The 20320-nt window shown below is 45.0% G+C and overlaps 1 protein-coding gene and 1 long non-coding RNA gene across 2 annotated transcripts in view; one reads left to right on the top strand and one right to left on the bottom strand.

The window, feature by feature from the left end:
* Positions 1 to 1302, bottom strand: part of VEGFC (vascular endothelial growth factor C) — a 129713-nt gene extending 128411 nt beyond the window's left edge. Inside the window, exon 1 of the mRNA XM_069977796.1 lies at positions 838 to 1302. Coding sequence (XP_069833897.1) covers positions 838 to 951 — 114 coding nt within the window. The 5' untranslated portion in view covers positions 952 to 1302. The remainder of the gene's footprint in view (positions 1 to 837) is intronic.
* LOC138797519 (uncharacterized) overlaps positions 1214 to 20320 on the top strand; it is a 27822-nt gene continuing 8715 nt past the window's right edge. Inside the window, exon 1 of the long non-coding RNA XR_011363945.1 lies at positions 1214 to 1554. This is a non-coding gene — a long non-coding RNA (uncharacterized lncRNA). The remainder of the gene's footprint in view (positions 1555 to 20320) is intronic.

Raw genomic sequence — 20320 nt, 5'->3', positions numbered from 1 at the left:
TAGTACCACTCTCCTATCACAGTGCACACAGTAGTACCACTCTCCTATCACAGTGCATACAGTAGTACCACTCTCCTATCACAGTGTATACAGAAGTACCACTCTCCTATCATAGTCCATACAGTAGTACCACTCTCCTATCACAGTGCACACAGTAGTACCACTCTCCTATCACAGTGTATACAGTAGTACCACTCTCCTATCACAGTGTATACAGTAGTACCACTCTCCTATCACAGTGTATACAGTAGTACCACTCTCCTATCACAGTGCACACAGTAGTACCACTCTCCTATCACAGTGCACACAGTAGTACCACTCTCCTATCACAGTGCACACAGTAGTACCACTCTCCTATCACAGTGCATACAGTAGTACCACTCTCCTATCACAGTGTATACAGAAGTACCACTCTCCTATCATAGTCCATACAGTAGTACCACTCTCCTATCACAGTGCACACAGTAGTACCACTCTCCTATCACAGTGTATACAGTAGTACCACTCTCCTATCACAGTGTATACAGTAGTACCACTCTCCTATCACAGTGTATACAGTAGTACCACTCTCCTATCACAGTGTATACAGTAGTACCACTCTCCTATCATAGTGCACACAGTAGTACCACTCTCCTATCATAGTCCATACAGTAGTACCACTCTCCTATCACAGTGTATACAGTAGTACCACTCTCCTATCATAGTGCACACAGTAGTACCACTCTCCTATCATAGTCCATACAGTAGTACCACTCTCCTATCACAGTGTATACAGTAGTACCACTCTCCTATCACAGTGCACACAGTAGTACCACTCTCCCAGCCCATGTCTCTTACCTTGAAGTCCCCAAAGTCCGGATCGTCGTAATACCCTTGTCCTGACTCATAAGCTATGTCCCCCTGAATCAATACTGTGTATAGAAAAAGTAGTGCTACTTCCAGCAAGTGCATTTTCCAGTCCGGACTGTGGCTCAGGTCCTGGTGGTCGTCAGGTCACAGCGAGCTCCCAGTAATCCCCTCACTCAGTCCAGCAAGTCCCACAGCATCAGCCTCCTCCTAGCAAAGGTGGCCAAGGAGCAGAAGAAGAAAGTTGTCTTAGGAGAGTGCACATCCGAGGAGGTGTCTACACTCTAGCAGGGGGGCAGTGTGTGATGCCAGCATGGGGACGTGTGAGGGAGGAGGAGGGTGACACACGGGCTGCTGGCATGAGGAGATAGCAGTGGTCGGCATGAGAAGGGGGTGCTAATGAGAAGCATGCAGAGATGGCAGGTCTGAGGCAGTGTGTGTGAGGTGGTGGAGGAGGAGGAGGAGGAGGAGGCACTCACACTCTATTCCTCCCCCTCTCATCCTCTCATTGTAAGTGCACGTCTCCTCCTTCTCCCTCCACATTACGCCTCCCTCTTGTCAGTGGCCGAGCCTGGGGTTAGGGAAGAAACGTCTTAGGACCACAAGGATAACCAGCTGTTCTGCTAAGTAGTGATGTGCAGTGTGCCCCTATGACAACACTGCCTGCGCTAGTCTCTTACTACTGGATTTCATTAGAGACATTATAAGGTATTTGTGTTATGTGCAAAATATAAATGAAGTTTACCTTTCTGCAGTTGTAAAATGCCTGGCTGCTGTCAGGGCATGATGGGAGTTGTAGTTTAACAGCTGGAGAACCACAAGCTGCAACAGTAGTCCATGATATATACTCATATAGGTGACCCAGCAGCATTCATAAAGTGTCTGTACTTTATGGGGGAGATTTATCAAACATGGTGTAAAGTGAAACTGGCTCAGTTGCCCCTAGCAACCAATCAGATTCCACCTTTCATTTTCCAAAGAGTCTGCGAGGAATGAAAGGTGGAATCTGATTGGTTGCTAGGGGCAACTGAGCCTGTTTCACTTTACACCATGTTTGATAAATCTCCCCCAATGTCCTTACAGATGTACTAACTCTAGCATCATGTCCTTAGTTAACATTCTTTAAGTCTAAATGACACATATACGAGTCAGCTGTAACAAAGTGCTCGCAGACACAGGCAGCCACTCGCCCTGGGCTCCTGTCACGGTCCCTGTCATCAGTAGTGGTGCACACCACTGCCCAGGCAGCTCCTTCACAGCTCCCCTTGTACACACCGCCTCTGTGAGGTCTGCCCTAACTCCTATCCTCTAGGCCAGTGTTTCCCAACCTTTTCTACCTCAGGGAACTCCTACCAGATAATGTTCTACAAAATGCAAGAAACTCATTCAGTGACTCACAGGTGATGTCTTTGTTCTGAGATGTTCCCTTTCCCTTTTCCTCTCCATCCTGCCCAGACCACCATGATGATTTCCTCTAGCTACAATTCATCTCTTCAGAACCTGCCAGACAACTATATTAGGCTCCGCACTTTTCACTCAACTTCCTTCCCTTTTCCCACCTATAGCCTACACAGTAGTAATTTTACTGCTTGGTGTCAGTGAGTAGGTAGGTAAGTGTGTTGCCCCATGTATGTAGGATCCTGTGCTGTGCCCCCATATAGTATTAATGTCCAGTGTTGTGCCCCATAGTAATGATACCTCCTGCTGTGTTACCCCACATTGTAAAATGCCCCCCTGCTGTGCACCCTTATACAGTAATAATGCCCCCTGCTGTGCCCCATATAGTAATAATGCCTCCTGCTGTGTCCCATATAGTAAAAATGCTCCTGCTGTGCCCCCATATAGTAATAATGTCCCTTGCTGTTCCCTCTAAATAGGAATAATGCTCCCAGTGTGCCCTTCATATAGTAATAATGCCCCCTGCTGTGTCCCTATATAGTAATAATGCCTCCTGCTGTGCCCTCCATATAGTAATAATGCGCCTGCTGTGCCCCTTATATTGTAATAATCCCCTCTGCTGTGCCCCATATAGTAATAATGCCCCCTGCTGTGCCCCTTTATAGTAATAATGCCCCCTGCTGTGCCCTCCATATAGTAAAAATGTCCCTTGCTGTGCCCCTATATAGTAATAATGCCCTTGTTGTACCCACCATAGTAATTAAGTTCCCCTCCTGCCTGCAATTAACCTGACCTCCACCCCCCCCCACACACACACACACTACCCCACCTGACCCAACTACCCCACAAACACACACAATCTCACCAGACCCCCCACCTGCCCCCCCCACACACACACACCCCCACACACACAGATATTACCCCACTTGGGCCCCCTCTTCTCCCCCCCCCAACACACACACACACTACCTCCCCTGACCCTTCCATTCACACATACTACACCACCTGACCCCCCCCCCTCCACACACATACATATTACCCCACCTGGGCACCATCTTAGCACACCTACCCCATAAACACACACACACACACATTACCTCACTTGAGCAGTACCTCACTGAGGTGAAGAAGCGCGGCAGGAGCTTGCCGGGTGACTTCCTGGCACCTGGAGAGAGGCTGGGCACAAGAGAGGCTGGACTGGGCACTAGAGAGGGTGGGCACAAGAGAGGCTGGGCTGGGCACAAAAGAGGCTGGGTAGGACTGTGGCTGCCCTCAGTGAGCGGTACCTGGGGGCACAGCTTCAGTGACGTCACCCGTCACTTGTGCATTGAATGAGGCGGCCGCACCGCACACATCCAGTGCACGAGCGACGGGTGACGTCACTGAAGCTGCGCCCTCAGGTACCGCTCACTGAGGGCAGCCAATTCGAGGTGTGGGTCAGGCCAGGGGTCAGAGGCCGCGGCTGCTGATAATCCGGCACTGGCGGGTGGGGGCAGCAAGTAATTTTAGGCTATGCAGTATTCATTAGGCCCCGAATGATTATGCCTAGCGACGCCACTGCATGTATATCACATTTATATTTCCTAGCTGGAGATGTCGCTACTATCTATATAATAAAAATGAATGTCTGTCTTTCCTCTATAGACTTCTGAACACCTAAACCATTTGATCCCAAATTTGGCCCACAGATACATTGGGTGCCCGGGAAGGTTAGAGCGAAGGTCCCGTCCCTGCTAAATAAGAGTGATTGGGAAGACTGCCCCATAGAAATGAATGGGAGAATATCCACACTGCACCCACAGGTGACATTATTAGAGCTGCGTGTCTTCCCAGCTGGTGAGGAAATTACCAGTGCATAACTGTCAGGGTATATAGGGCTCCTGGCAGTTTATATAGGAAAGACGCTTCGACCACTTATTCGCAGGTTTTATGAGCATGTCTATGCCATAAAACATAAAGCTGCAACAAGAATCATAGAACATGTAAATATTCATCATAATGCCGACACAAGTTGCCTTAAGTTTACAGGTCTAAAAAGAATTCAAGGTGTCAATTTGCAACTGTTAAAAACAGAAGCACGTCTTATACTGGCATCAGGGGCACAAGGGAACAGCGGTCTTAATGACAAAATAGAACTAGGCATGTTTGTACAATAAATGTAATAGATATGATGAATTGTCATAGTTTCGAGTTATATCACTATTTTTGTTTTTAAATATGTATAAGGGTCTATGACCCGATTTTTAGTCACCACTACTCCGCACACGTCACTTTAGGTATTTACTTGTGACTAGCACGAAGGGGCGTCAACTGCTGAAGCGTGCATGCGGGCAAAATGGCCGTCATGTGTGATGAGCATGTAGGATTGGCGTCTGACGTCTGTGAGGGGATTAGCTCATGGGATCACCATCTCCTGGGTTAGATGGGCGCTTTTTGGCACAAAACACAGTCCACACCAGCAAGTAAGGTGCAACTGGCCGCAACCAGTTTTATTTTTCTTTGCAGCAGATAAAAGAAACAATAATACAAAAGAAAACCTCCGCCGTCTGGCGACTAACTAAACAGTTATCAACTCACTAACCAGAGCTGAGCCTACTGCACAGCTCTCAAACAAAACATGCAGCACAGTGTACTCACAATGAGAATTTACCCAGGAGCAGAGAGAGCCATCATCCTGTGAGCTGTCTGCCCTGTTATAGCACACACAGGCTTGCACCTGAGTAACCAGAGTCACTCTCAATACCTGGAGTGGCCAAGTGGAGTAGGAGCCCACCCATCTCTCCCCTACTCCAAAGCAGCCAGGCCCTATTTTCTAGTCTTTGCCAAAACCTATAGCAAGGAAACATATTCTCCTTGCTATCCTAACTCCCTGGATGCTTATTTAACACACATATGACAGGAACCTAGGTGAAACATACATTCCATCCACTACTTTGCCCCTGGTCCTGTCACATATCCTCCCCCCCTGTTTCGACCTTGGGGACGGAACACTCTGTGCCCTTAAACAGTACACCCTAGATAGGGCATCAGCATTACCCAACTGGCGCCCGGGTCTATGCTCCACTGTGAAACTGTAGTCCTGCAATGACATAAACCAGCGGGTTACTCGCCTGTTTTTCTCCCGGTTTACACACATCCACTTCAGAGGGGCGTGATCAGTAACAAGTTTGAATGTTCTCCCAATCAGATAATACCTGAGTGCTTCTAATGCCCACTTTATTGCCAGACACTCTTTTTCGACAATGGAGTACCTTTTCTCATGGTCGTTCAACTTTTTACTCAGGTAAACTACAGGATGCTCTTCTCCACCCCTCATTTGAGACAGCACCGCTCCTACACCAACATCAGAGGCGTCCGTTTGCACAATGAACTCTGCTCTGAAATCAGGGGTTATTAGCACTGGCTGAGCACATAGAGCATGTTTTAGTCTCTGGAAGGCCTGCTCAGCCTCTGGGGTCCATTTAACCATAACTGAATCCTTACCCTTCGTGAGGTCAGTTAAAGGGGCTGCAATGCTGGCAAAATTTTCAATAAAACGCCTGTAGTACCCAGTTAAACCAAGGAATGCCCTGACTTGTTTTTTGTTTAAAGGCTTGGGCCAGTTCTGAATAGCCTCAATCTTATTTATTTGAGGCTTGATAATACCTCGCCCAATTGTGTACCCAAGGTATTTGGCCTCTTCCTGTCCTATGGCACACTTTTTTGGGTTTGCTGTCAAACCTGCTTCCCTAATGGAGTTCAGAACCACTTGAACCTTGGCCAAATGACTCTCCCAGTCAGGACTATGTATGATCACATCATCCAGATAGGCTGCTGCATATTTGCGATGTGATCTTAAAATTCTGTCCATCAACCTTTGGAATGTGGCTGGGGCTCCATGTAAACCAAATGGAAGGACCACATACTGATAATGGCCATCAGGAACACTAAAGGCTGTCTTTTCTTTTGCCTCCTCTGTCAGTGGCACCTGCCAGTAACCCTTTGTAAGGTCTAATGTAGTGAAGTACCTAGAGTTACCAAGTCTATCAATTAGCTCATCCACTCGAGGCATTGGATAAGCGTCAAACTTTGACACAGCATTCAACTTTCTAAAGTCGTTACAAAATCTCAACGTGCCATCAGGTTTTGGGATTAAGACTATAGGACTAGACCAGTCACTATGAGACTCCTCTATGACCCCCAACTTTAGCATCATCTGCACCTCCTTTGCAATTGCCTCACGCTTGGCCTCAGGTACTCTGTATGGCTTTTGGTTTACTCTGACCCCTGGTTCTGTAATGACATCATGTTTGATCACATTGGTCCGCCCTGGTAGATCAGAGAACACATCCCTATTTTCCTGTACAAATTCCTTTACTTCCTGAATTTGGGATACTGACAACGTTTCTGCAATCTTTACCTCTGGTATCCCCGCCACACAATCTATTTTACATGTACTGTCTGCTAACAATACCTCCCGATCTTTCCATGGTTTAATTAAATTTATGTGGTAAATCTGAAACGGTTTACGTTTACCTGGCTGATGAACTCGGTAGTTGACCGCTCCAACCTTTTCCACCACTTCATATGGGCCCTGCCATTTAGCCAAGAACTTACTTTCCACGGTAGGGACAAGGACCAGTACTCTGTCACCTGGGTTGAAGTTTCTTGGCTTTGCAGACCTATTGTAAACCCTGGACTGACTCTCTTGGGCCTGCTGTAAGTGATCTTTAACAATGGGCATAACTTTCTCAATTCTATCCTTCATTTGTGTGATGTGCTCAATAACACTTGTGTATGGTGTAGCCTCTTGTTCCCAGGTTTCTCTCGCTATATCCAGGAGACCTCGGGGGTGTCGACAATACACTAACTCAAAAGGGGAGAAACCTGTGGATGCTTGGGGTACCTCCCGTACCGCAAACATGAGATAAGGCAAGAGGCAATCCCAGTCTTTCCCATCCTGTGCCACCACTTTTCTAAGCATCCCCTTGAGAGTTTTATTGAACCTCTCCACTAAGCCATCTGTCTGTGGATGGTAAACTGAAGTACGCAAGTGAGTTATTTTCAACAGTTTGCACAACTCCTTTGTGACTTTGGACATGAATGGCGTCCCCTGATCAGTAAGTATCTCCTTTGGTATCCCAACCCTGGTAAACATATGGAATAACTCCCTTGCGATGGCTTTAGCTGTGGGTTTCCTTAGAGGGATTGCTTCTGGATAGCAGGTGGCGTAATCGAGGACAACCAAGATATGCTGGTGACCTCTAGGGGACTTAACAAGAGGTCCCACCAGATCCATTGCAATTCTCTCGAAGGGGGTCTCAATAATGGGGAGAGGCACCAAGGGACTTCTAAAGGATGGTACAGGGTTATGTAACTGGCACTTTGGGCACGACTCACAGTATTCTTTTACCTCTTTATGTACCCCTGGCCAATAAAACCTTTGCAACACCCTGTCTTTTGTTTTATCATAGGCCAAGTGTCCCCCTAGTACATGTGTGTGGGCTAAATCCATCACTTTCTGGCGATGCGATTTAGGGACTACTAGTTGTTCCAGAGCTTGTCCAGACACCTCATTTACTCTGTAGAGGAGATCATTTTCTACAGCAAAATGTGGGAACCTTTTCTCAGCCCCAGGTTCTTGGGGCACCCCATTAATAACTTTTGCACTTTCCCATGCATGGGATAACGTAGGGTCCCTGAGTTGAGCGGTCCCGAAATTATCACTGGAGACCGGCAAGTCAGGGAGACCAATTTCAGGAGCATCTACCTCGACATCTCCTGCAAAAACCTCTAAAGGAAAATTATTGGTCTCACTCAGGGTCACCCCTACTGTTTGCACATTGTTAGCATCAGCTAGTGGGACAGGGTCTACAGCAGACACAGATAAACATTTATCATGCATTTCCCACAACTGCCAAAAAAATGGAAAATCACATCCCACAATGACCTTGTGCATTAAAGTCTTTACAACCCCAACCTCATGGGTGATGTTTCCACATGGAGTTTCAAAGGAAACAATAGCAGTGGGGTAGTCTTTTGTGTCCCCATGTATGCAGATTACCCCCATATGTCTGCTTTGCCACTTTCTGGTGTCAACCAAACTGGCGTGGACAAGGGTCACCAGGCTGCCGGAGTCCAATAGAGCTTCCACGGAATGTCCTTCCACGACCAGGCTACAAGATTGTCGCTCTGTATTTTGTGAGAGCAAGGCAGAGTAGGCGGGTCTTGCAAACAGTGACTTTCTCCGCCCACTATCACACTCCATAGGCTCATCCACAAGAGGACAATTGGCAGCTACATGTCCCAGCCCTTGACAACGCCAGCAAACAATGTTCTTGACAGTCTGAGGATGTTTAGGGCTAACTGGCCTAAGATGTCTGGCCACAAAGTCTGTCCCCACCCCTCCTTTATGGGCCTCCTTCACCCCCTTATAATTAGGAACAGTCTTACCAGGTTCAGAGGTCTTCTGGTTCCTTGGGGTCGGCCGTGTAGGTGAGGGGCTCTGGAGATGTTCCTCTGTGTTCAGGTACCGCTCCACAAGTGCGACCAGGTGATCCGCATCACTGGACTCCGCTTGTCCCACACAGCGCTGTATACGGATCGGCAGGGCTCGGACAAATCGATCCAGGACCACTCTTTCAACCACCTGGGCTGCCGTGGAGACCTCGGGTTGCAGCCACTTTTTAGCCAGGTGGATTAGGTCATACATTTGTGACCTCACGGGTTTATCCAGCTGGAAAGTCCAGGTATGTACCCGCTGGGCTCTGACAGCAGGTGTAACACCTAAGCGAGCAAGAATTTCTGCTTTCAGTTTATGATAAAGTCTTGCATCTGGCTCACCCAAATCAAAGTAGGCTTTCTGAGGTTCTCCACTCAGAAAAGGAGCAACTGTGTCCGCCCATTGGTCCACTGGAAGTTTCTCTCTTTCAGCAGCTCTTTCAAAGATGACCAGGAATGCCTCCACATCGTCCTCTGTAGTCAGTTTCTGCAGAGAGGATTGCACTCTCCTTGCAGCAGATACAGACTCGGCCTGAACATGAGGCCTTTCCGCCAGCAGTTTCATTTGCTCCACCAGATTAGCATTAATCGCTTTTTGCTCTCTGAAGGCAGTTTGCGTAGACTCTATGAGCAAGCGATTGGTTTCTTGCTGGTTAGCATTGGCTTTCTGCAGCTGAATGTTAGCCTGGATCAGTTGCTTCACCACTTCATCCATATCTGCAGTCTTTGGTTTTGCTACGGCAGCAGACTTAACCCACGACATGCAACTTGCTGAATTTTTTGTGCCCGCATCCTCCACCATTTGTGAGGGGATTAGCTCATGGGATCACCATCTCCTGGGTTAGATGGGCGCTTTTTGGCACAAAACACAGTCCACACCAGCAAGTAAGGTGCAACTGGCCGCAACCAGTTTTATTTTTCTTTGCAGCAGATAAAAGAATCAATAATACAAAAGAAAACCTCCGCCGTCTGGCGACTAACTAAACAGTTATCAACTCACTAACCAGAGCTGAGCCTACTGCACAGCTCTCAAACAAAACATGCAGCACAGTGTACTCACAATGAGACTTTACCCAGGAGCAGAGAGAGCCATCATCCTGTGAGCTGTCTGCCCTGTTATAGCACACACAGGCTTGCACCTGAGTAACCAGAGTCACTCTCAATACCTGGAGTGGCCAAGTGGAGTAGGAGCCCACCCATCTCTCCCCTACTCCAAAGCAGCCAGGCCCTATTTTCTAGTCTTTGCCAAAACCTATAGCAAGGAAACATATTCTCCTTGCTATCCTAACTCCCTGGATGCTTATTTAACACACATATGACAGGAACCTAGGTGAAACATACATTCCATCCACTACTTTGCCCCTGGTCCTGTCACACGTCCCATGAAATGTATCCACATCATGTTTTATCCGCATTGAAATAAAGGAATACCGCAATGATCCGGTGAGTGCCCTCAGCTTTCTACTTTACCTATTTTTCAGTCCGAACACAACCATATGCAGGTTTACACAGATTTTCTATTGTTATATATATATATATATATATATATATATATATATATATATATATATTTTTTTTTTTTATGAAATCCTTTTTTTTTTTTTTGCAATTAATTGTTAATAAAATGGGCCTATTGTGACACTTACAACGGTTTTATTTTTTCACCTACAGGGCTGTATGTGATGTAATTTTTTCCACCCTGATCTCTAATTTTTATTTATACTATATTTATGAAGATCGGACGTTTTAATAAATTTTTATTGAAAATCGGTAATACTGGCACTTTTTTTGCTCTTTTCGTTGTTCGCCGTTAGTGATGACGCTTGTTATATTTTAATAGATCGGACAATTATGCACGCTATGGTATATGTTTTTTTTATTTATTTTTATATGTTTTATTTTTATAATGGGAAAGGGGGGTGATTTTATCTTTTATTGGGGAAGGGGCTTTGGGGTAGTGTAATAATGTTTTTTTTTTACACCTTTTAGGTCCCTTTGGGGGACTTTTACATTCATTTATTACATTATTGACACTGATCATTGCTATGCCATAGGCATAGCATTGATCAGTGTGAAAGGCGATCTGCTCATTGAGCCTGCCTATGCAGGCTCAGTAAGCAGATCTCTGATCGGACCGCACAGAGGCAGGTGACAGACCTCCGGCGGTCCATTACAATGATTGGGACCCCCGCAGGCACACTGCGGTGGTCCCAATCGTTAAAGGGGTTGGCCACTTTATAGTAAAATTGCTCAGTGTACAGTATAAGTTACTGTACTCACTGTATATAGTGACAGCAGCTCCCTGTGTACCTCATAGAGCTAATACCAGACTCCCCTCCTCCAGGCTGGGCTGTCCTTCTCTGTGGTGTTTTGGTCCATAGGATTGCTTACATGGAGAAGCATGTGACCATGCCCCGCCCCCCAGTGTCCACCACACAGCCTGTATATCTCTATGGAGAACACAGGGGACAGGGCATGGTCACATGCTCCTCCATGTCGGCCATTTTGTGGACTGAAACAAAACAGAGCAGGGCAGCCCAGCCTGGTGAAGGGGAGTCTGATTTTAGCTCTATGGGGTACACAGTGAGCTGCTGTCAGTATATACATTGAGCACACTTACTAATACTTTGTACTGACCTATTTTATTAAAAAGTGGCCAACCCCTTTAAGTGACAGGGTACTCCCCCTGTCACTTACACTTAAACACTGCAGCGTTTAGGGGTCAATGACACGCTGATCGCTGCAGCCTGTCATTAATGGTGAGGGCCAGGCTGCTCACTGCAGCCGGCCCCCACCTCCTATGAAGCACGCTCCAGAGGTCAGTACGCCCAGGGTCTTCTGGGCACAGACTTCCAGGGCATACCAGTACGTCCTTAGTCGTCTAGGGGTTAATTATGATTTATTTATTTTGTGTATTTTACATAGCTGATCAGACTGTTCCTTAGTGAAGAGCCTGATCAGCTTCCGTAGCCATTGGAGGCCTCAGCTATAGGTTTAACTATCAAAGCCCAGCTCCAGTCTCAGGAGTTGTGGTGGGTGCCCCGACACTGCTTCTGTGCCCGTGTCATTCAAATCATGTACTGTGGCAACGGATGTATAAATTGGATGTGCCAGTATGTGATTATGCGTGAAGGGGTTAAAGAAGCTCTCCTATATTTTTGCCCCATTTGTGAATAGTATGATGTTAAAAAAAATCATCCCATGTTATCTTCTTTCCTTTGCTTCAGCTCCCCCCCAATATTGGGATTATGACATAGCTTAAGGTGCATTTAGAAATTTTACATAGGGGGAAGGGGGAAGCCACATCTACAAGGGCCCTGCATCTATAGGACATCCATGACATGCCTTGTGGATATCCTATATATGACTGTGAAGGATTTTGTTACCAGCAACTATGCATGTCGTAGTGAAATACTGTAAAGAGACTCTGTCAGCAGGTTTACGCTGTCCTATGTAGGGGGTATGTAGGGGAGAAGCTGAACAGAATAATGTATCACTTACATTGTTCTGTGCAGCTTATTCAGAGATATTCTCCTGAATAATATGGACATGTAGTTTTGGCTGTCCAGGCATGATGGGAATTGTAGTTTTGAAACATCTGGAGGGCCTGAGTTTGACACGTGTGCTCTATAACATGATGTCAGTAGCATTTTTATGCTGGCAGGTTCCCTTTAATAATGTTTACTGATCGCATGCAATTGCCTTTTCACCATAGACACATGTAGCATCATCATTTATAGAAACAAAAAACATTTCCTGCTTTTAGCTGAATACAGAGATTGCACTTCATCGTCAACAATTGTGCATAAAAATGTAACATATGTGGAACACATGTACAAATGCAAATTTCTCAGAATGTGGTCTGCTCTATTTCATAGAGTACATTATATGGCTAGGAAGACTGATGAGAATACTAGTACAGAAACCTTATAGCTGATGCAAGGATTCAAGTGTGGAAGCAAACCTGGGAATACATGGATTAATTTTCACATTTTCACACTTTATGTGGAATCATGTGATTATTCACAGTACACTATGTGGGAATATATCAAAGGGTGTAAAATATAAACAGGTGTAAACTGCCCAAAGCAACCAATTGCAGCTGAGCTTTCAGCATTGGTAAAATGAAAGAGGAGCTGTGATTGGTTGATGTGGGCAGTTTACACCAGTGTATATTTTACACCCTTTTATAAATCTTCCCTTAAAGCTTCAACCCGTTGACACAAATTAAGGCACATGTTGCTGCAATTGGTCCATCTTTACAGGTGGACCAATTGCAGTGAGAACTACAAGAGGTCTCTCCATCTGACAGCTCTACGTGCTCTGATCTCCTCCTCTGTGTCTGAGAGGAGTTTAGAGCCGGGGAAGAACAGCAGCGCCGGAAGAGTATCACATAGGTCCTGCAGCTGCCTGTAACTAACCCCCTTAAACACCATGATACACAGCGATACCAGCGTTAAGGGTAGTCAGTGACAAGACAAGGCCCATGCAGCAATGCTGCGGTTGTCCTGATCACTTGTACCGACAGAAGGGGGTAAGTCAGGGCCGTATTAACAGCTGCTGCTGCCCTAGGCACAAAACCTGAAGACGCCCCAGCGTGAGGGAGAGTGGTTTTGGCCACATGCATTTCTTTACTTGTAGAAACATTGAATCACATTTCCATGGTTTTTAACTGCTTATAACATAAATTTCCACATTGAATCAATGATTAGAGTCGTCTGCATGTTGTCTGATGGAATTCTCACCACAGGATTGGTAGGTAATAGCTCCAAGGCTTCACAGCCATAGCAGACCTGAACATACCTCCCCCACCCCCGTCAAAAAGTCACCAGATTTACTGGCAAGTCTAATCAGGAGGTGGGAGACTAAAAATAAAAAGTTTTTTCCCCACTGCTCCCTGGTGCTGCCCCCCTGCAAGGTGCTGCCCTAGGCACCGGACCTAGTGGTAAATACGGCCCTGGGGTAAGCTACTTAACTCCGTCCTTTTGGATCTTCAATCTGTGCATAGAGTATGCTTTCAGGCAGACTCTATTTACAGATCGCCGATAATACTGATGAATGCTTTGCTATTGCATAGCATTCATCAGTATATGCAATCAGAGCATTACATATATATAAGTCCCCTAACAGACATATATTAAATACAAAATGTGTTAAAAAATAATAATAATGATAAACATGCCCCAATAAAGATTTATATTACCCCCGTTATCATACAAATAAAAATATTAAATAAAGAAATAAATATATTATATATCATAGCATGTGGAATTGTCCTGTCTATTAAAATATAAACCAAGAAAAAAACACCAGGATGATAAAATGATATATCAGGAAAAAAAAGAAATAAAAAAATCTAAGTTTTTCTCTTATACCAATATGATACCAATAAAAACTAAAGATCATTGTACAAAAATGATACCAACCAGCCCTTTAGGTGGAAGAATAAAATCACTAGGGCTCTTAGAAGATGAGGAGGAACATTGCTTTAATCCCGGCACCAATGACCTTCGGTACTTCTAACATGAGGAACATTTTGTCATGAGAAAACAATCTTAGAATAACATACATAAAAAGAGACAGGTCCAATTTAAAAAATTCTGCAAAAGTGTCTGTAAAGTTAACAGGTTTAAATATGCAATACATGTAAGCTAAAGCCTAGCTTTGATATACAGTTATATAAATTCTCACGTTTTCAGGCTGGCAAACCTACTTGATGTTTCTGCGTAAAAACTTTTTTTTTTTGTAAGCACTCCAAGCTTAGGTCCATAATATCATTGCATTCAAACAATTCCATATGATTTCTTTACTGTTTGTTTGGTCAATTTTAGAGCCCACGGCATGAGGTCTGCTTAAAATTCCGCCACTTTTGTTTAGTATGAACAGGCCCTTATACTGTTATGTAAACAAGGCAGAGAGGGAGAAATGCACCAGTCACTTAAGTGTAACATAGTTTCTTCTGCCTTTTTGCTGTGTGTACCAGTGCACCACAGAGTTCTACCTGTAAGCAGTGATGAACGAACTTGCTAAACATTCAGGCCAAACCCAAACACTCAGCATTTGACTCCCGGCGGCTGGAGAAGCTGGATGCAGTCCTAAAGGCTGCCAGGAAAACATGGATACAGCCTATTACTCTATCCATGTTTTCCAGGACTCCCTAGGGCTGCATCCAGCTACTCTAGCCACGGGATTGAAATTGCTCATCACTACTTGCATGCTATAGGCCTCCACACCATCATCATTGTCCACACAAGGCAAAAACTTCCATCTCATTTGAGCAGCAGCAGGGCATACTTTTAAGTAAAACTATCAGCAGGTTAGACAAATCCAATCTGCTGATAGCCCCTTATTGCGCTCAGGGCACAGAGGAGGAAGGTATGACTCTTACCATTCCTGTGCTGTTAGCAGTGTAATGCTCAGTCTGGAGCACCATTAGGAGCACTGCCCCGACTGCCCCAGAGCACCGATCTAGTAAAAATACAACCATTGGTTCTACTGTACAAAAATAATGCTGGAAAAGGGTCCATGGTCTGTTAGGTCTCAGACATGAAAGCTTTTCAAATAAGGGTGAGACTGAAAGTGTCAAGAGAATGTGGAATCCCACACAGCAGTATTTTGGTAACCTTCTACTGCAGTTTTTAAGCCAAAGCCAGAAGTGGATTTTAATGGCAATCTGTCATCTCCAATTCCGGGTTGAAACTGCTGACACTGCTGTTGTTGTGAGACACATGATACTTTTTTAAATATCCATCTGTGCTTCCATTATGTAGAAATCTGCTTTTTTTGTTCAATGCAAAGAGTCAAAGAAGCTTTCCTAAGCCCTGAACTGCTGTAGGTTGTAACTGTGGTGAGCCCCCGGATGATGTTGTAGTGATGGGATGGCCGGTCACTTGCTAGATGGAAGTGTGACACCATTTCTATGGTGAATGGCCTTGATACAGCCGGACCTTAGGGTTTCTTCACGTGACACCAGTGCCTGGTGGGTACACAGGTGTACACAGGTGTGAAGGCATGCTTGCTTTTAAGATGTAAGGCCGGTTTGCAGGGACTGTCGGTTTGCTGCCAGTCCCTTGGATAATGTTGTCACAGGTGGCCAGAGCGGTGTAATGACCATCCAGAATAGCAGTAGGACCCACCACCCACAGAAAGGGGAAATGTCCCAAGGTTGCGGTGTAAGCGCGTTGATAACGTTGACTTGGTTTACTACTTGTAAATGTGCAGCAGGTAATACAACGGATCTTGATATACACTCCAATAAATACTGGAATATAAAACCACCAGATCTGTGTGATAAGTGCTGAGTAGGATATAGTAGTGTTGATAGAGTTGTACTGAGGCAGCGTAGTAGAGAGGAGAGTGCCATGAGAGTCTCAACCCAAGTAGTAATGTGCTCTGCTAGGATGTTGGAGTGTATAGAAGAATAATTGTACAAGAAGAAGAAGAAGACAACCTGTGCCTGTGTATTGACCTTTTCCTATAGTCTTCACAACACCTGATGCCCACAAACTTTGGCTAAACTGTACTAATAGGTGATACAGGCCCCAGACCTTGTTACCTGGGATGAGCAGAGTGCTGAGGGTTCCCTGCTGACACTCGCAATGCGAGATGCAGTTCATAGACTTTCCAGTAACTTTGCTCCACTCGGATCAGTTCCTAGCTCTTTAGCTCTTTAGTGGATACTGTCCTGCACTGTAGTTACTGCTAGTCCTCTGCGTGGGTTGAGATGATCTGTTGGCTAGTCCTCTCCTGAAGGGCTTAGCACTGTATCACACAGCGTGTGGGTGCTTCAAGAAAGAAGTTTGTAAGAGGGCACTGTTCTGCATCCTACCCATGCGGGGTACTGACTAAGACTGTGACTTGTTAGGGGGGACCTGGCAGAGGGCCAGGGCCCAGGTAGAACCACTATGGAGAGCTATCTGAGCTGCATCCTTTCTCCACAGAATCTGAACTAAGACTCCTCCCTAACCCAAGGAAATAACTTCCTAACCAGTGTGTTAGGTGCGCTGTGGTGGGGTGGAAAGAGTGCAACAGAAGAGCAGGAAGGGAAGAGGTGATAGGATAGAAGAAAGTAAATATCCTACTGGTTCACAGAATCTGATACACACAAATACAATAACCCTTTGAGACACTTCAGCCGTGCAGCTTCCATACTTCAGTTATACAATGCAGTGACATCTAGTGGTCATCTTTAGTAATACTTTAGCCACAATAGGACCACAAAAAGTACAGACTTTTATGAAATGTGTGGATAATAGTAACACCCCTAGTGGGACACCACATAACATCTCCTCATTCCTCCCCCTTCAGTCCCTATCCATGCCTTTGTTTCCTATATTTTGTCCACAGTCTACTTGGGGCATCGTGAAGACTTTTAGAAGGAAACTCTGGGGAAATCTAAAAATCTATGACCGACAGGGAGTGGGGGACAACATAATAAATAATCTATACTTACCCATCCTTGTGCCAGCACAGCATCATCGGTTCACTGACCGCTTCTCTGCAGCTTTTGACAGTGTAGATAACCAGCTCCTCCTTACTATGCTCCTCAAGGACGCTGCTCTTTCCTGGTTTTTCTACTATCTCTCCGATCGCTCCTTTAGCGTATAATTTGCTGGTTCCACCTTCTCTTCTCCCCCCCCCTTACTGTTGGGGTCCCCATTAGCTCCTGGGTAGTCTCTTTCTCTCATTTTATACTTTACCCATTGGACGACCCATCAAGTTTGGTTTTATAACCATCTCTATGTTGATGATGCCCAGCTATATACCTACCCCTAGCCCACGAACACAACCCGCTCCTACAAAACACCAGTAAATTTCTGCCATTTCTAACATTATGTCCTCTCTATTCCTAAAAATAAATTTTTTTCCTCTTTTCGTGTCTCAAAACTCATCTTTTCAAGCAGGCTTGGTGGGTTCCAGAATGTGCCTTTTATGGGGATTGCAAGCCTTTATAAAGAATAAGCTCTGTTTATTTTTCTAACCAAGTAAATGCTATGTATTAAATATGCAAGCGTAATAGAACTGAAACGTTGTAATATCTGGAGATGTTCCAGCAGGCTGGGAAATTGTATTCAGATGTTTGTAGCTACTGTATACCGTATCTAAAGAGAAAGAGGTTAGTGACGACATGTACCGGATCACCCACCACGGATTCCGCAGGTCGCCCCTGCTCATGGACGCTGGAGGCCGCGCGCATCTCCGCTGGTTCCAAAGGCTTCATTCTATGGTTTGCCAGATTCCAACGTCCGTCCGAAGAATCAGTGGGTTCATTCTTAGGACAGATGGCTGAATCTGGCAAACCATAGAATGAAGCCTATGGAAGCAGCGGAGATTCGCGTTAATGCTGGGTGAGCTGCGGAATGCGCAGTGGGTGATCCGCCGGGATTCTGTAGTGTGCACATACCCTTCAAGAGATTTGAGAGGAAAATATCTACTGTACATCATGATTTCTATTGCAAATCAAATAGAAGGAGATTCTCATTCATATATTTCTCTTTTCTTTTTGTTACGCTAGAATATAATGTAGTGTTAAAGTTAAAATTTTTGACTTTTCAGGGGGATGCAGGGTGGCTCAGTGGTTAGTACTGTAGCCTTGCAGTGCTGGAGTTCTGGGTTCAAAAAGCACTTACTCCTGCAATGTTAAAAACAATAAGTAGATCATGCTTATATGTCCGTGCTCCCTCAGCATCCTCTTGCTTGCTTCTCCAGGCCCACCACTTGGTGACAGCCTGCTCAGCCAAACACTGGTTGCAGCGGGATAGTGCAGTGATTGGCTGAGCGGGCCATCACAGAGTCGTGGATCCAAAGAAACAAGCAGAAGTGCCATAGACTTTAATAGAAATCAGTAATGCAATGGATTTCAATGCGAAACTTGCAGCATGAAATCCGCTGCGATATGGTACATGTGAATAGACCCAACCTCAATAAAATATTTTTGCAATTGACTAGGTTTTTAGAGCCTTACAGCATTACTATCACAAACAAGTTAACAGCTCTAAACACTGTTCCCATCAGAAATAAATAATACTTTACACCGTACTGTGTCCCTTTCATATGTACTGTGCTCCTTTCATGTGTACAGTATTCCTTTTATATGTACTGTGCTCCCCTATATACTGTGTCCACTTTAAATATACTAGGTCTCCTTTTTATATACTTAGCCAGCATCATATAAACTGTTCCTTCTTTACACATACTGTGCCATCTGTGTTACCTTTATGTGTGCTAAATCCCCATTAATATGTACTGTCCCCTTCATAGTCTACCTCCCAAATATACTATACCAGCTTCATAAATACCATACCCCTTTTAAATATACCTTTATGTACAAACTCTCTAAAATACTGATACTTACCTATCCCTGCTCTTGCAGCCTTGACATAGACATAGATCCCCGCTATCCCTGCTCTTAACATAGATGCAGCTCAACATTTTATTTTTATCTAGTTTATTGTGAACACATTTACTGATGACTTATGTGATAAGAAGAATAAAGAGCCTTAAGGTCCTATTAATGGAGTGATTATTTGCCATTCAGATGTAATAGAGGCAACAATAAGCCAGCAAGCAAGCAAACACCCTGGCAAGCGTCTGCCGTTTGTGCATCTCATGTAATAGGAGATGAGTGGCCCATGAAAGTAAGCAGGGGCGTAGCTAAAGGCTGATGGGCCCTGGTGCAAAATTTTAGCTTGGGCCCCCCCCATTCCAACTCATGAGGTGCAGTCAGAGTCCGAAAAACTTTATATCCAATTAATCTAAGGTGACGTCCCCAAATATGGCAGAGTGTTCTAATGGACTGTAACTATTTCCTCATGTACTGCGCCACTGCCTCCACCTCTTGTATTGTGATACTGACTCCACCTCTGGTTTTGTGCCACTGTGTCTCCTAATGTACTGTGCCACTGCCTCCCCCTCATGTACTATGCCACTGTCCTCTATAATAAATGGACTGGACTGTTTCATTCTCCAATCATTGTTTCCCAATCTTTGACAGCCAAAAAACTACAACTCCCATCATAACCTGTCAGCAGGGCATGATGGGTGGTGTTGTTCTGCAAATTGGAAAGCCACATGCTGCAAACCTACAACTCATATTATGACTGTTAGCAGGGCATGATGGGGTTTGTAGTTCTAGAGATAATAATTAGAGATGAGCGAAGCTGAACGTTCGGTATTTGATTAGCTGGGGCTGCTGAACTTGGATAAAGCTCTAAGGTTGTCTGGAAAACATGGATACAGCCAATGACTATATCCATGTTTTCCACGTAGCCTTAAAGCGTAACTGTCATTTCAGGGTCATTTTTCTGAAAACATTAAATATCAACAGTACAAGCAATTTTAACAAACTCTGTAATAGGTTTTATGTACTAAAAGAGTTTCCTTCTGTAGTGAAAAAGCAATCTCCCAGCCTCCCCCCTCACATCAAATGAAGCAGGATTTCTGTCTCCATTATGTGGCTATGGAGAGGGGAGGGGCTGTTAGGAGTGACTGAGCACGGAGCACAAGCACAGCACAACACCCTGCAATCTTCTCTCAGTAAGTTCATAGATAAGCACTGACCTTTCTGACCACAGAATCCTGCGGTTTAGGTGCCCAG

Source organism: Dendropsophus ebraccatus, chromosome 7 (genome assembly GCF_027789765.1).
Source record: "Dendropsophus ebraccatus isolate aDenEbr1 chromosome 7, aDenEbr1.pat, whole genome shotgun sequence".
NCBI lineage: Eukaryota > Metazoa > Chordata > Amphibia > Anura > Hylidae > Dendropsophus > Dendropsophus ebraccatus.
Note: the sequence above shows the minus strand (reverse complement) of the source record. Positions and strands in the feature narration are given on the sequence as shown.